This window comes from Ptychodera flava, chromosome 18, assembly GCF_041260155.1.
Source record: "Ptychodera flava strain L36383 chromosome 18, AS_Pfla_20210202, whole genome shotgun sequence".
Lineage (NCBI taxonomy): Eukaryota > Metazoa > Hemichordata > Enteropneusta > Ptychoderidae > Ptychodera > Ptychodera flava.
Window position 1 is genome coordinate 5,548,107 of NC_091945.1, and position 17,716 is coordinate 5,565,822.

At 38.4% G+C, this 17,716-nt stretch overlaps 1 protein-coding gene across 2 annotated transcripts in view; it reads right to left on the bottom strand.

Annotated features, from left to right (window-relative positions):
* Positions 1 to 1,059: 1,059 nt before the first annotated feature.
* LOC139116728 (zinc finger protein 665-like) overlaps positions 1,060 to 17,716 on the bottom strand; it is a 55,196-nt gene continuing 38,539 nt past the window's right edge. Inside the window, exons 1-4 of one of the 2 annotated variants that reach the window (XM_070679346.1) lie at positions 8,843 to 9,131; positions 5,634 to 5,756; positions 3,553 to 4,041; positions 1,062 to 3,304 (exon numbers count right to left, since the gene is read on the bottom strand). In XM_070679346.1, coding sequence (XP_070535447.1) covers positions 3,297 to 3,304; positions 3,553 to 4,041; positions 5,634 to 5,756; positions 8,843 to 8,975 — 753 coding nt within the window. In that variant the 5' untranslated portion in view covers positions 8,976 to 9,131 and the 3' untranslated portion in view covers positions 1,062 to 3,296. Of the gene's footprint in view, positions 3,305 to 3,552; positions 4,042 to 5,633; positions 5,757 to 8,842; positions 9,132 to 17,716 lie in introns of those variants that run through there. The other variant, XM_070679344.1, reaches the window with a different exon arrangement.

Here is a 17,716-nt window from a genome sequence, read left to right on the forward strand (position 1 = left end):
AGTAATTGACTTGGAGGCATGGGGGATACACGAGATTTGTGTTAGATACATTTAATTGTATATAGGGAATGATTTGGCTCATTAATATGTTGCATACTTTAACACCAATCTGTCCTAATGGCGTACGTGGCAATTTATTATCAGGCAACTAGTAAAGTGAGTAAGCACCATTTACTGCATTGGAATGCAGGTGAGCCACCGTAATTTCTCTGGCAGCACTCCAGTGAAAATTGCTTCATTGTGTTTTTCAACATTTACAATTGTAGTATACAAGTGAATTGCATTTTCACATTGATCTGCTTGACCAGAAAATTTGTCAGCCTTTTGCTGAAGTAGGTTTATATCTTCTTGTGTATATTGGCCAACTCTGAGACGATTAAGTAATTCTGCGAAATGTTTATCATCTTTCTGTCGCATAATATCTGTCAGTTCATGCTCTGTAAAGTATACTCTTTCCAGAGGTTTATTGATAAAGGGCCATATCCCTGGTATAGATCTTTAAAAATCCATCCATCCATGACAGGTTTGAGTTGCAACATATCACCTACAGAGACTATTAACACACCACCAAATATCTTGATTTCCTTTGATTTCTTGAAGACGGAGATTAATAAAATTGAATAAACTGTTACCAACCATGCTTAGTTCATCAATGATGACAACTGATAAATTCATATATTTTGTTTGTAGAGTGTTTAATTTGTCCATGTGTAATGGTTTATAATGAAAACCTTGACTTGCTGGTATTTTAAAAGCAGAATCAAATATAGCTGCAAAGCAGCGAAGACCAGGGGCAATAGAGAAATAAATATGCAAAAAAGTTTAAAGGGTACAGTAGTATTTGTGAAATTGAGGTCAAAGGTCATTTGACATCATGTCAAAAAAATTGTATCCAACATTTATCTCTATTTACCAAAAATCAGACCTCTAGCTCTATTGGCTTGCCCAGAACACACTGGGCTTCATGTGGTCTTGTTTACATCTTTAATCAGCTACATGCTCTCAGTTACACAACACACCAGGGCCACTCCATGCATGTCAGACAGAGAAACATAAACAAATCACCACACTTTGCAATGTCATGTATCTTTCTTTTTTATTCGTGATGGACAGGTGAGTGTGAAAGTGCAGTAGCTTTGGGAATTGACCGGCTAGACCAGCATCATATAAAAGTTACATGTTCAAAATACACTTGTAAATGTATTTTTGGAGTTCCTGATTGAACTAAATGGTGCAGGAACCTTTTCAACATAGCGATTCTAATTACATAAATGTAGAACAAGAAATACTGTTTGTTACAAGGCATCCTTTTCACTGAAACACTCGCAAACATGATTATGATGTGTTCTATTAATACTTGTAGCTCATTTCCTTTTTACCATTTAGACAAATTGTTTCTCTATTATTTCTGCTTAAAGGTATTTTTAAATTTGTAACAGCACTAGTACTTTCTCTTTCGTTCTGTTTTTGAGGTATACTGTGATGAGAATGTTCCCTCACAGTATTTCATCATTCTATTCATTTGTAAGAGCTAGGATTGCAATGATTAGACCATTGTTAGCAACAGAAAACTTATCATTGCGCCCTATCAGGAATTCCCAAAATTGTTTAACATGTAGATTCACTGAGGCTGGACAAGCGAAAATTTCAAAAACTTGGTGAACTTTCATGCTCACTTAAGCTTGTTCATCTGTTTGAATGGCGTATGACACTTGTTGCACTGGTATGATTTCACATCAAATTTGATCAATATAAGTCTCATAGAATCATATTTTGAGGTAAGGTGTCACCACGCTCTTATACTGTCAGATATTTGAGCTGCTGTGTTCATGTGATCTTTTAATTGGTTAAACATATGGCTTTTGAAATGGAATCTAAACGTGAATGTTTGACCACTATTAACATTATCTGACACCAGAATGAATCAATATATGCGTTCTAAGATAGTGGTTCCGTGTGAATGTTTGACCACTCTTACATTATCTCTCACCAGAATGGGTCAATATGTGGCTCTTAAGACTGCCCTTCTCTCTGAATGTTTTTACACATTCTGTACATTCATGATGTTTGACACCAGAATGGATCAACATATGCATTCCAAGACAAGTGGTTTTGTGTGAATGTTTTACCACTCTGTACATTTATGTTTTCTGACACCCAGAATGGATCAACATATGCCTTTTAAGAACTGCCCTTCCTTTTACATGTTTGACCACAGATTTTACATTTATGTGGTCTGACATCAGAATGGATCAGCATATGGTTGGTTTGACTGCCCTTATTTTTCTTAAATGCTTTACCGCATTCCCCACATTTATGGGGTCTGACCTCTGAATGGGTCAAGATATGATTTTTAAGATCGCCCTTCTGTGTAAATGTTCTACCACACTGCTGACATTCATGTGGTTTGAAAGCAGAATGGATCAATATATGCCTATTAAGATCGTATTTACGTATAAATCTTTTACCACACTCTTTACATTCATGCTGTCTGACACCAGAATGGATCAACATATGGGTGAGTAAATGGCTTCTCCTTGTAAATGTTTTACTACACTCCCCGCATTGATGGGGTCTGATCTCTGAATGGGTCAATACATGATTTTTAAGATAGTTCTTTTGTGTGAATGTTCTACCACAATCTTTACATTGATGGGGTTTGATCTCTGAATGGGTCAACATATGCTTTTTAAGACTGCCCTTCTGTGTGAATGTCAGAGGACACTCTTTACATACGGTATAACCAGTATATGGTCTGACACCAGAATGAATCAATATATGGATATTAAGATTGAATTTCTGTGTAAACCTTTTACCACACTCTTTACATTCATGCTGTCTGACACCAGAGTGAATCAACATATGGTTGAGTAACTGGCTCCTCCATTTAAATGTTTTACTACACTCCCCGCATTTATGGGGTCTGATCTCTGAATGGGTCAGTACATGCTTTTTAAGATCACACTTACGTGTGAATGTTTGACCACACTCTTTGCACATTGATGGGTCTGATCTCTGAATGGGTCGACATATGCTTTTTAAGATAGCCCTTGTGTGTGAATGTTAGAGGACACTCTTTACATTTATATGGTCTGACACCAGAATGGATCATCATATGCCTATTAAGATCGCATTTACGTTTACATCTTTTACCACACTCTTTACATTCATGCTGTCTGACATCAGAATGAATCAACATATGGTTGAGTAAATAGCTCCTCCTTTTAAATGTTTTACTACACTCCCCACATTTATGGGGTCTGATCTCTGAATGGGTCAATATGTGATTTTTAAGATCACCCTCCTGTGTGAATGTTAGAGGACACTCTTTACATTTATATGGTCTGACACCAGAATGGATCATCATATGCCTATTAAGATCGCATTTACGTTTACATCTTTTACCACACTCTTTACATTCATGCTGTCTGACATCAGAATGAATTAACATATGGTTGAGAACATGGGTCTTACTTTTAAATGTTTTACCGCATTCCCCACATTTATGGGGTCTGATCTCTGAATGGGTCAATATGTGATTTTTAAGATCACTCTCCTGTGTGAATGTTCTACCACATTCTTCACATTGATGTAGTCTGATATCTGGGTTGGTCAACATTTGTGTCTCAAGACTGCCATTCTCAATTAATGTTTTTCTGCATTCACTGTGTTGGAATGATATGAAATCAGAATTGATCACTGCAAGCCCCTTGAGATGCATGTTGTGTGTGAATGTCTCAACACTTTCTTCAAATTCACTTTCCTGTGCCCCTGAATAGTTCAAGCTATGTGCTCCATCTTTGCTGTTTCTCATATAAAGTTTACCACACTCAGTGCTGATTTCACCATCACAGTTGTCCCCATTACGAGAATTGCACTCAACCATATGGAAGGAGTCTTTGTGTAATGTAGTTCGGTCTTCAATATGATCACCCTCGTATCTTGGAGTCAGGTCTTCGTTGCTGTTCTCTCGGTTGGACATGTCATATTCCAATGTTATAAAGCCATGTTGCATGATGCTCTGTACAATAATTGATGCATCTGTTGTTAGAGAGATTAATATGAAAGAATTCAGTAGGGTAAGGTAGTAAACACAAAAGACAGAGAGATGTAGACTTTTGATGTTTCTTTTAACAACTTCACATAATATTGGACAAAATAGAGACACTTTTCATGGATTTCATGTGATTAGTTAAGAGCAAAGCAATAGCCATCATAGGATGATACCAATTTTTAATCCAAAAATTATAGGTCAACTGTCACATACACAGTTACTGAACACACCAAAAGCAGTGCAGCGCAGCACAGCAAGGGTACAGACTATGAGCAAAGTATAAGTACAGGTACACTTGTATTAAAGTCAAAGTCATGAAAGCAATGTATATTAACACTACAGTCCAATACAAGCATACATAAAAGCATGGCTACCGGTATTTAAACCATGGGTGATCACAAAGATCGATATCAAGTAAAAAACTCTGCAAAAGACTGCTTGTCAGACGTGAACATGTCTGACAAGCAGTTTGTCATTGTACACGTTTACTAAGTGACTGATCACCAACGATAATTCTAAATATTAATGAGTAACATAAATGAATGCCAGAATTCATATATATTACTCATTAATGTTTAGTAATGTTAGGTACATCATACAATGGTGGCCAACAAAAGCATTTTTTGGACATTTTGCCTTAAGTGCAAAGTTAGAAGTACATGACATCAAGTGCAAAGTCAGCTAATTTCTTTTTAAACTGGAACTTCCCATATAAAGCCAGATTATCGTTAATCTATGCAAATGTAAAAAAGCCACGCTACCAGTCGGATTTGCCGTGTTTGGTTCCAGAAACCCATAATATCATTGCAAAATTTCAGGCATTCATTGTCATTGAACCTTGCATATGATGTCAGTGAATATATAGGGACAAAACTTGATTCAAAAATAAAATGAAAAAATGTTACGTTTTTGTCAGAAAACGCATATGTTTCAAAATCTCTTCCCTGTACGACCATGTGAACCCTCTTTGCATATGTCACTGAAGTGCCCATCATGATTATTGAAATTTATTATACGGTCAAAGCGATGTTATGAAATTCAAAAACTCCCATCCAGTGTATGCAAATGGCTGTGTCATCAGTATTCCCCTACTGTGGGCCCAGGGTCCTGTAACATCCGTTCAAGTAGCATTTCATTATCAGCCTTATCCTAAGGAAATAGCATAAACTTTGACAGAGTGCAAAGAAGTTAGATGTGCTGATGCACAAATACGTGTAGACGCGTGAAAATTTATGAATGAGACAAGTTCAGCCACATACCCTAACTATAGTTCAGCTGTATTTTGGTAGGATTTAGCGAATTCTTTATTAGGCAACTCATTTGACACTAGACTCATTGAAATTTATGGCAAAACATTGTCAAACTCATACTCAAGTTGGAATTAAATTTATGGAGTTATGTATAGATCAGAGCATGACAAAATTGCAGCCATATCATAAGACTGCAATAAAAAACAAAATGGTGAAGACCTGTGTGCTATGTGGTACATTCATGTCAGATCAACACACAAACAAACACACACATATGAACATACCCTACCAAACAAACTCACCATCTGCCCTGTATAACAAAACCTTACCTTTCATTGATAATGTATTGTCTTGATATTGTTGGCACATCCTTTCAGTCAGTGTCTCTAATGGTTTCACTAGCTCATGCATTTTGTCCAAATGTTTTAGAGATTTGAAAATTTCAGAATATTCTGAAAGAAACAAAAAAAATTGAATGGTAAGAAGCCATAGAATGTTAATGAGCCATTAACAGCCAATCTATGATGTACCCTGACTGAAACAACAAAAATAATCAGATATAATCATGGATATTCACTGAAAATATAAGCACCATAACAATGTGCTCCAGCACAACTGAGTTTTAAGAAACATACTGTCAAGGACACTGTGCTCACAATTGGTTTGAATTGGTCCATTCAAGAAATATTTAAACCAGAAAAACAAGAATGGCAAAAGCAAATAACGTCTGCAACTTAGGTACACTCAGTGTGACAGTTTTCGGACGACCTCAGTTTTCGGACATTTAGTGACATGCTGTTAGTTACGAGGGTCTATGGTTACACTCACTTCACTCCGTATCGATAGCGTTTTTACAGGTCATATGACCTCATAATTATGTCAGGTGACACTGTTGTCCCGTTTTCGATAGTTTTTTTGGTAGAAGCTATTGAGTTCGCTACGAGCAGCGATCACAAATTGTCGTCTGACATCGCGTCAGTGATACTGTCAACATACTGCCGTCAGGTCAAAGCATAGACCCTCGAGAAAAACTCGAGGGTCTATGGTCAAAGTAACTGAAATTTTGACCAAAGTCCTGATTTAGCATTGAATTTTGAATGTGGAGGAGAATAATGATTTTGAAAATATTCTTTCCATTGTTCGCTACGATTGCATGTTGTTTTAACGAAAACTGCGCAGTTGTTTCGAGAAAAAAAGTACATTTAATGAACGTAAGAAGTGTACAAGTTTTCGGACAGACAATATTTAGCATGTGTAAACGTAGTAAGTGACTTACCGCGTAAAAACTTGACAGGTAAATAATTCCATACGATGAAATATACTCGCTATTTTTATTAAATAATGCCTGTGCGATTTTAATACAAACAAAATATGCAATGGAAACAATTATAAGTAATACTCACTGAACAAACTTAGCGAAGTTAGCCACACCGTACGATACAAGGTGCCGAAAGCAACACACACGGAGACAGCCTGTCCGATACCTAAGCGCTATACACAGTCGAAATATAGTTGAGTCGTCCATGGATTAAACATAACTAATGATCATGAAATATTCTTATATACAGTTTTCTAAACACATCGAAATTAAAAATCGGTGGTTTGAAGTTTCAAATTATCAATACTTAGCTCCTAATCACATTCCAAACACGACGTCCGATTTCTGGGATTGCAGTCCGATTACTACGCCATCGACATGGGGTCAAAACTTTGGCAACTTTGACCCCGAAATACCACTCCCGTCGTGTCAACTGAGTTTGAGGATAACCATAATAAAGTTTTGAAAGGTATGGTAATAAGATTTCGTATTGCTGGTCATTTACGAAACGACTTTGGGCGAAATTTACTACACTCAGTGTGACAGTTTTCGGACAGGGTAGTAAATTTCGCCCAAAGTCGTTTCGTAAATGACCAGCAATACGAAATCTTATTACCACACCTTTCGAAACTTTACTATGGTTATCCTCAAACTGAGTTGACACGACGGGGTGATATTTCGGGGTCATAATTGTCAAAGTTTTGACCCCATGTCGATGGCGTAGTAATCGGACTGCAACCCAGAAATCGGACGTCGTGTTTGGAATGTGATTAGGAGCTAAGTATTGATAATTTGAAACTTAAAACCACCGATTTTTAATTTCGATGTGTTTTGAAAACTGTATATAAGAATATTTCATGATAATTAGTTATGTTTAATCCATGGACGACTCAACTATATTTCGACGTGTATAGCGCTTAGATATCGGACACGGGCTGTCTCTGTGTGTGTTGCTTTCGGCACCTTGTATCGTACGGTGTGGCTAACTTCGCTAAGTTTGTTCAGCGAGTATTACTTATAATTGTTTCTATTGCATATTTTGTTTGTATTAGAATCGCACAGGCATTATTTAATAAAAATAGCGAGTATATTTCATCGTATGGAATTATTTACCTGTCAAGGTTTTACGCTGTAAGTCACTTACTACGTTTACACAATTATGCTAAATATTGTCTGTCCGAAAACTTGTACACTTCTTACGTTCATTAAATGTACTTTTTTCTCGAAACAACTGCGCAGGTTTTGTTAAAACTACATGCAATCGTAGCGAACAATGGAAAGAATATTTTCAAAATCATTATTCTCCCCCACATTCAAAATTCAATGCTAAATCAGGACTTTATTCAAAATTTCAGTTACTTTGACCTGACGGCAGTATGTTGACAGTATCACTGACGCGGTGTCAGACGACAATTTGTGACCGCCGCTCGTAGTGAACTCAATAGCTTCTACCAAAAAAACTATCGAAAACGGGACAACAGTGTCACCTGACTTAATATGAGGTCACAAGACCTGTAAAACGCTATCGACACGGAGCGAAGTGAGTGTAACTAACAGCATGTCACTAAATGTCCGAAAACTGAGGTCGTCCGCAAACTGTCACACTGAGTGTACCCGTCCGAAAAATGTCACACTGAGTGTACTGGAGGTTATCTTTAGGAATATACATATCAACTTCTATAGCAAAAGGACAAGCAGATCCACACTCATAGCAAATGTCAATAAAATAATCAGCCAGAGAAGGCTTGACATAAAGAAAAGCATCGTACGCAGGGCTAGCGAGAGAGTTGCCGACATCGACGGTTATTTACGAGAAGTGAATAAAAGACTGGCATTTTTGGAAGCGATCGAGTAGCTGAGGTAGGCTGGGATACAACTTGGCCCAAAAACGCTGAATTTCGGCAGTAATTTGGCTTTTTACGTCAAGTCCCAAAATGGACTTGAAGTCACCGACCCTACGTACGGGTCTTTGCAGGGCTGTGGTGCGCGGGGCGATTAGCTGTACACACAGCGGAACACACAGCATCGTACGCAGGGCTACACCAACTTCGGCTCACAATTCCACCACACTTTGGGCACACCTCTTCATCACTTCCTTGTAAACATTGAAAGTTTTTAACGTAGCTCTATAACCTGTTCCATGACTGACCAATATGTGAATATTGCACCATACATTTGATAAAACGCTGGAAGTCACACTGTCCTGTTCATGGACCATACCTTGACAGGCTTGTGGACCACCGCAGTTGTTGTTGAATGCACTGCCCCCGCCGCCGCCATTGCAGTTTGTTCTTTCACAGTGCTCCAGCTCCGAAAGAAGACAGTCCTTGATCATTATTTCCTCCGATTTCATCTTTAAACAACAAATCTGAGATTGCGTTAAACCATAGTCACTCCTCGAAAACCACGGCTACGGCTGTGTCAAGTACAAGAGCTTTCTTTCTACCTTCATGACAAGATGTACCGGCATCCAAGCTGTGTACAACATGAACGTTTGACCTCTCAACTCGATTTGAAACATCCGTTGGGGGCGTTTTGCACAAAAGCACACTGTATTCAATCACGGTACCGCGGCTTCCTTTCGACTTGGTTCAAGTCGGTGAATTTAAAAAAATAAAATCATTTATAATACTTTCTCTTGTGTCACTCCTATTTCGTACAGGTATCTGCTAAAGTGCAGGCTGCGGGTTGCGGGCTGCGGGTTTCAGAATTATGGCTAGATGTCTAAGGTACCGTTCAGTTTTTACGGCCGGGGGGGGGGCGGCAAAATCCAGGGGGGGGGGTCATCAAAATTTTGGAATCCGCAAAGGGGGGGGGGGGGGTCATCGCTTTTTCACTGGTAAGAAAGGGGGGGTCACCACATTTTCAAAAACATAATACCAACAATAAAGTTCACTTTATAACAATGTCCATGGACATGAGTTGTCTTTTGAAATGAAGTTAAAAATTGCTTTACAGTCGTCTAATTAACAGACCTTCAATGGATGTGGCTGAGAAGTTGTGCACTGGCATTTCTGCTACACGAATAAAGTGCGCGGCGTACCGGAGTTCAAATCCAAACCATGCGGGTAAATTTGACGTATGGGTTTTAGTTATTTTTAAGCGAGGGGGGGGGGTCATCAATTTTTTTCGTCTGACAAAGGGGGGGTCATCTTTTTTTCACGAAAAATGCAGGGGGGGCTATATTTTTTTTGAACACCGGCGACAAGATTTTGCCGGGCCCCCCCCCCCCAGCCGTAAAAACTGAACGCTCCCTAATATATGTAATGGGATGTCATTTATAAAACCTTTAGAAGGTGTCTTTTATCAATAATCATGATCAGGTCTATCGTACAGTATCCCTTTTCCTGCCAAGTCCATATTTCACCATCAGGTAAAGATGGTGAAAATTAATGTTACACAGCATATTCCATATCGTGTATTTTAACATAATTAATACTGTACATTTGCGGGCAGTTGAAAACATAAATGCTGTAAGCTTGATTTTTTGGACTAAAGATGCGAGAACAGACCAAACCAAGTGGGTGAAAATACGTCATGTTTCCGAAAAAAAATCTGCTAAACTAAAAGCGGTGATTCCGAGGACCAATTAATTTATTCCGAGCTGCCTGGCCATTACAAATTTAAATATTTAGGGATCTGAAATTACTTTTCTTTCTTGCCATGGATGTGAGTGAGAAATAATACCAGACTGACAAAAAAATTCGCGCCTCGGAAATGTCGCCAGTTATCGCGGAATGAAAATTGTTACATTTCTAGTATCAGGCCGTAGGAAGTAAATTCTTTGTAATGCATCCATTCACAATTCGGTTCTAGGGCAACACATACAAAAAATGAAACAATAACTACTTAGAAAAATACAATATGTAAGAAAAGTTTTGACTTAAAAAAAGCTTAATAGTGATGTGTATTTAAATGCCGTGCAATCTTTAAAAAGAAAAAGACGTACAACAAAAGACTTAATCTAGGTTGTATTTTCATGTTTTTTCCATTAGTGTAACCCTGAAGGTAGTCTGTGTACTGCCGAAACGTTGGTTTTAATAGTAATCTTCCTTGAAGACGGAAACACTGGTCGAGCACACTTGTTTTCTTCTACCGAATTTATGCTATGATTGTGCGCTCCCATTTTCCACCGAAGGCTTCAATAGTTGTAGTTGGACTGACTCTCTTGTTAATACCGTACAAAAAGACTTAGTTTACTTTGCCGTTTCGGTTCACCCGAGGTCGCGACCGCAGAGAACCACATTCCGCTAACATTTTACGCGAGAATTTCAGCGAATCGATCTAATTGGAATATTTTTGGATGAGTTTGTGTTCTGCAGCTCTCAATAATTGTGTATCTCCTAATATCATGAACGAATTCTATTTATGACTTGCACCTGCAGTATAATAGTCGCTCCATGCATTTGATCCAGCGTGACTATGAAAAGTTTCCTAGGACTATAATCGTGTTCACCACAATAAAATAATTCTAAACGGCAATGTGCTTTTATCGGCGGTTGAACTAATCTAAAGTGTGAGAAGGGCATGGCATTGTATGAAAAAGTAACAAATCTTCATAGAGACATCGACATCTTCAGCTTTGACGTTTTTGCAATGTACAGACTGTGGAGAAATGTCATCGAGAGTATCTTGCTGTCAGGGTGACCTCGATTTGTGTCCCGACTGCAATAAGAAACGTTTTGGTAAAGATGAACAGCAAACTTTTACAAGATTGAAAACTAACAATGGAGGAAATCCGTCGTCTGCTGTTGGAGTGACAAACAGTGGTGTAATCATCAATGAATTACTATGTTTTGTTGTCAACAAAATTGATCTCCTGACCACTGATGCTCTCATCAAGTTATGTTGTGACCATTATAAGGATGGGGAAATTGAAGCTGAAAAAAAGTTGATATTTGATCTCTGTGGTAAAGAACAGGCTAGGCACGGTACATAAAGAAGCAGGGGCACAATAAGAGATAAAATAATATCCTTGATATAGTTAAACTGATCCACGAGATTGATGAAGAGGACTTGCCCTGTTTTGTTGCCCGGGATTTAAATCGACTGCCTCCAATCGATATAACACATATAGATGTTTCTGTATGGATGAGCGAGATGAAAGCTATGAAGAGGGAGGTGAGTTCTCTGAAAGAATCATTCCAGTACACAAATCCAATTGTAATCTGGAGAAAGATATTCAAGGTTGCGTCATGATATTTGTCAGCGGAGGAAGGATCTTGATGTTCGAGTTGGAAAATGCAATGAAGACACTGGTTCACCTCAGCCGACAGGTGTAAACCAGTGTATTGATTTGTCAGACGATCCTACAATAGCTGGATCAGACGCAGCTTTCGACTCGGTTCATCATCAATGTGATAACGAAGAAAGAACGACACCTTCGTATGCAGATAGAGTAATGGCGAATGCGTCCAAAAGAACGAGACCGCATATCAGGAAAGCTGGGGATAATAAACAACCGGATGGCAACACCGACTTTGTCACTGTCACCACAGGGGGCTCGAATGTTTATTTGTGTCTGTGTTTGTTTGTATGTATGTGTTTGTGTCTGTTTATTTGTTATTTTTAATAAAATAACAGCGAAAAGCTATTTTGTTAATATTTGTCAATAAAGAGTTTATTTGTTTGTTTGTTTGTTTGTTTGTTTGTATGTTTGTTTGTTTGTTTGTTTGTTTCTTTCTTTCTTTCTTTGTTGATATGCATTTCCGATGGTTGGGGTTAGGGTTAGGCTTTAGTTAGGGTTAAGCCTAACCCTAACCCCAACCATCGGAAATACATATCAACAAACAAACAAACAAACAAACAAATAAATAAACTGCTCTTTATTGACAAATATGAACAAAAGAGCTTTTCGCTGTTATTTTATTAAAAATAACAAATAAACAGACACAAACACATACACACAAACAAACACAGACACAAATAAACATTCGAGCCTCTCAATATATAGAGGGAGTGAATAAGTCTAACCCTAACCCTAACCCTAACCTAAGCCTAACCCTAACCTAAGCCTAACCCTAACCCCAACCATCGGAAATACACATCAACAAACCAACCAACAAACAAACAAACAAATAAACAAACAAATAAATAAACTGCTCTTTATTGACAAATATTAACAAAATAGCTTTTCGCTGTTATTTTATTAAAAATAACAAATAAACAGACACAAACACAAATAAACATTGGAGCCCCCTGTGCTGTCACAGGACGACGTAGACGTCGTCCCAAACATACAATAGGAACTGCCAAGGTCGGCGAGAACTGCTCTATTAAAGTGGCACACTCGCGACAACCTTTTAAGAATTTCGTAACAAGACTGGATCCAACGACAAAGATTGAGGACATCCAAAGTTATGTCAAACGGTCGCTACATTTAGATGTGGGAAGTGAACAATTGAAAACAAAATATGATACGTATTCTTCTTTTCTGATTGAATCTTCAAGAGAATCGTCTGATCAAATTATCAACCCGAAAATGTCGCCAGATGGTATCCTCATACGAAAATACTACTAATAACCATGGCTTTGAAACTTGTTACTTACAACTGTCGAGGTGCTAAATCATCTGTTAATGCCATTCGTGAACTCTGTCAATCACATGACATTGTACTAATTCAAGAACACTGGCTCAGCAAGGCAGAACTTTCTATGCTCTCAAGAATCCATAATGATTTCAATGCATATGGCGTCTCTGCGATGGATGAGGAGCTTGGTATTCGAGTTGCACGGCCCTATGGGGGCGTGGCTATTCTTTGGCGGAAGTCCCTGGGCAATAAAGTGCGCGCTAAACATCTGGAGGACACGAGACTGGTTGCAATTGAGGTTCGTACGGATAACACGGAACTATTTGTAATGTGGAGCAGTGGAATAGCACGTGGAGTAGGGGAATAGAAAATGGAGTTACATGTAAAGTTGTAAAATCAAAGTAGTAATTTTGGCATGGATTGGACACCATAAATATCCCCCTTATACAATTATGGCAATTATCTACAGTTTTCCTGACAGATGAGGGATCGGAAGTCATCCTGTTTCCAAAACTTTTTTTATGTGATCCCTGTTCTTCTGCTTTACAAGACGAAGTTTTCCTGCAAGAGTAAATACGTCAACACAACATTCTCCTTCCCATAAAGAGAAACACACAGACACTGACACAGACACAGGCTGTCAAATCCAAAAATCAGGCCGATTTTATTTTTTTGGAGGGAAGATTTCAAAGCCATAGCAACCTAGTATTACGTTACAAATTAGAATTTTGAGTATGTTGGGGTGCATTTGAAAAAAAATTAGGTTGTCCGTCCTCCTCCCCACAGCTCAAGGTGTTTGTTAATGAAGCCTTATCGTAACGTTGCTGAACAAATTTGGGGAGAACCATTTGATTTCGGGGGGGGGGGAGCTGGAGGAAATGGGTATGGTAAAATTTTTTTCCCGCCAATGTTGCAGCAATTTTGAATTGAAATGTTGCTAACTAAATTCTAGCGATGGTGAACTCTTTCAACAAATGTCTACCGTTTTAGGTGATCTATAATATAATTACGTTTGCACATAACTTGCAGAGTTAACACTGTTCGTTTCATGAATACAAAGTTCCAATGCGATCTGATATACCCAGCCTAAAGAAAGTTTTCGAAATGTAAGAAACGTGCACAGCAGTGAAGATGGCGATGCAAAAAGGTACACCTTGGATGACGAAGCGTTAGAGCTGTTCGGCGAATGTCACGATGAACTGTATGAAAGGAAAAACGAAATCCGTGACGATATGACGACCGACGTGGTGTACTCAGTAAAGCAGTTTGGCAGTTGGCACGTGTAGCCTGCATACTACAGGCTATGGACAATGCATTTGCAGCGGCAGACGAGAATTTGGACCCAGAGGACAAGTGGGACTTTGTGATAAAGATGGACACTGTGAGACGGGCAAAATATATCATTAATTTTGCTGTAGCGCAGAAGTTTGCTCTGATGCCGCCAGAAGTGCGTATAGAAGAAGAAGTCCGCAGAGTCGAGGATGATAGCAGCACACTTGCAGAAGAACTAATGAACCGACATGCAGACAAGGTCAAGAAATTGCTTGAGTTTCCATCGCCGAGAATTTCTCTGTCTACAATAAGCCAGAAGAAAGTCATGCCAAGACAAAAGGACAGTAAAACAATGTTCAGCACTGAAGGTGCAAAGAAATTCGTTGACGAGATAGTTGCTGCGGCCTTGCAACTGTAGAATCGAAAGTTCACCCGACCAACAAACGAAAATCAATTCATTTTTGTAAGAGAAAGTTTGCGGAACTAAACGAAGCTGAGAGAGATCTACTAAAAAGATATAAAGTTGATGTCAATAAGTTCTCCGTGGACACTGATATGGAGGAGGACGAGAACGTTAATGGCGAGTAGTCATTAACGAACACTGTAGCGTGGTTGAATCATGATTGTATATAAAATATGACTCAGTGATTGAAAATTGAACGAACATTGATTTTGATATAATTAGTTGGTGAAGCGAAAACTAACAATTTTTAGAGTTAGTTGAGGAGGATTTTTTGTGTGGTTATTTCTAGTGTAATCTATCATTTTCATGGCATGAAAACTTTTAACCAAAAAATATTATTGTCAATAACGTATTGAATGAAAAAAGTGTGAAAGTATGAGTACGCAGCATTTGCTGAGTGTAGTGTGATGTTTACACGATGAATGCCAAATGATGAATGTAATGAGTGCGATGTGGGATAGCTGAGTCGAGTACTGTGAAATACTTTACCTTCACTTAAGACTTATTTTAACGATTTTCGCTGGACTCATTTTCCGCTAACATAAAATTCTTGTGAAAAATCTTATTTCTCATTCTTTAAACATGCATTGACAAGAAAGAGTGAAAATGATATCAAAGTGATGTGCAGAAAATTTGTGAAAATAAAGTATTCCACAATATGATGATCAAAACGATGAAAGTCATAAAAAACTGAGTAGAGGCGCCCACAGTGCCAAATGATCTGAATAGCTGTTAGCAAGCTAATAGCTTGCTACAAACAGCTTATAGCGGCTAAAAACGGCTATTAGCTTGAATAGCTGAATTGCTAGGGTTATTCAGGGAAATTGAATAGCTGATAGCTGGACATCTGCTAAATATCCCGCTCCATTGCTAATAACTAATATCCCCTAAATATCAAAGCTAATGGCTATTAAATGTTCTAGCTGTCATAGATGCTAAATATCCCAAGTTAGAGCTATGAAATATACTAGCTCAATAGCTGCTAATTATCCCGACTAATGGCTATTAAATATTATAGCTCAATAGCTTCTAAATATCTCGATTTTTTCTATTAACTATTATAGCTAAGTAGCTGCTAAATATCTCGGCCAATGGCTAAAAAGTATTATGACTAAATAGCTTCTAAATATCGCGTGCTACAGCTATAAATTATCCCAGCTCATTAGCTGCCAAATAGCTCAAATTAAGCTATTTTGGCAATCCAGCAATCCCGCACCTTTATGGAATTTCGTTGACAAGTCCACATTCGATTCTGAATTTCATTTCCCAACACAACATGCCATTCCGTTTTCTATTTCACAATTCTGTATGCTGTTCTGAATTTTTTTTGACAAGTCGACATTCTGGATTCATTTCACAACACAACATGCCATTTCACAATTCTGTATGCTGTTCTGAATTTCATTTGACAAGTCCACATTCGATTCTGAATTTCATTTCACAACACAACACAACATGCCATTCCAAATTCTATTTGACATGTTTCACAATTCCACATCCCATTCCAGACCTATAGCTCTGTGGAGCAGGGCAGTGTTACTAGCTTTCGAACGAGATTTACAGGAGCGGACGCGAAATGATGCAATAAACGACGCAATAAATGACGGCTGGCATGGCGGTTCGCCAGCATTGAGTCAAGAGCATGTGGGCAAAACCACTGGTTGCAACACGGTTTCTCCACCGAAAACAATCGGTTTTTCATCAAAAATCGTGATCAATCTCCTATTTTGAGCACGCTCAACTTGTCTAGATACACTATGTGCTAAGCTGTGCTTTTAAACTTACACAAAGCCCACTTTTCTCTCTCTATGCGATGGGACCATATCCGTATCAGATGCCATTGTGAATCTTGGTCATGTCCCATGAGCCTCGCACTCGATAAGCCCCCCCCACCATGCACCATAGACAAAATCACTGATAGTAGCGCGGTTTCTTGTCCAAAAACAGCCAATTTTTCATTTAAAATCGTGATCGATTCGATTTTTACGAGCATGTTCATCTTGTTTAGATACACAATATGCTAAGACTTATGCAAATTTCGCATGTCTTTCTCTGTGCGAGGGGAACATTTCGCGTCCGCCATTGTGAATCTCGTTCGATAGCCAGTAACACTGCCCTGCTCCCCAGAGCTAGGTCTAGAATGAGATGTTCGGTTGTAAAACATGTGAAATAGAATGAAGTTCAGCATCGAATGTGGACTTGTCAAATGAAATTCAGAATTGTGAAATAGAATTCGGAATGGCATGATGTGTTGTGAAATGTAATTCAGAATCGAATGTGGACTTGTCAAATGAAATAGAAAACGGAATAGCATACAATGTTGTGGAAAAGGGTACGGAGCAGTGGAATAGCATGTTGAGTAGTGGAATAGAAAATGGAGTTGCATGTAAAGTTGTAAAATCAAAGTAGTAATTTTGGCATGGATTGGACACCATAAATATCCCCCTTATACAATTATGGCAATTATCTACAGTGTTCCTGACAGATGAGGGATCGGAAGTCATCCTGTTTCCAAAACTTTTTTTATGTGATCCCTGTTCTTTTGCTTTACAAGACGAAGTTTTCCTACAAGACTAAATACGTCAACACAACATTCTCCTTCCCATAAAGAGAAACACACAGGCGCTGACACAGACACAGGCTGTCAAATCCAAAAATCAGGCCGATTTTTTTTTTGGAGGGAAGATTTCAAAGCCATAGCAACCTAGTATTACATTACAAATTAGAATTTTGAGTATGCTGGGGTGCATTTGAAAAAAAGAATTTTATTTTAGGTTGTCTGTCCTCCTCCCCACAGCTCAAGGTGTTTGTTAATGAAGCCTTATTGTA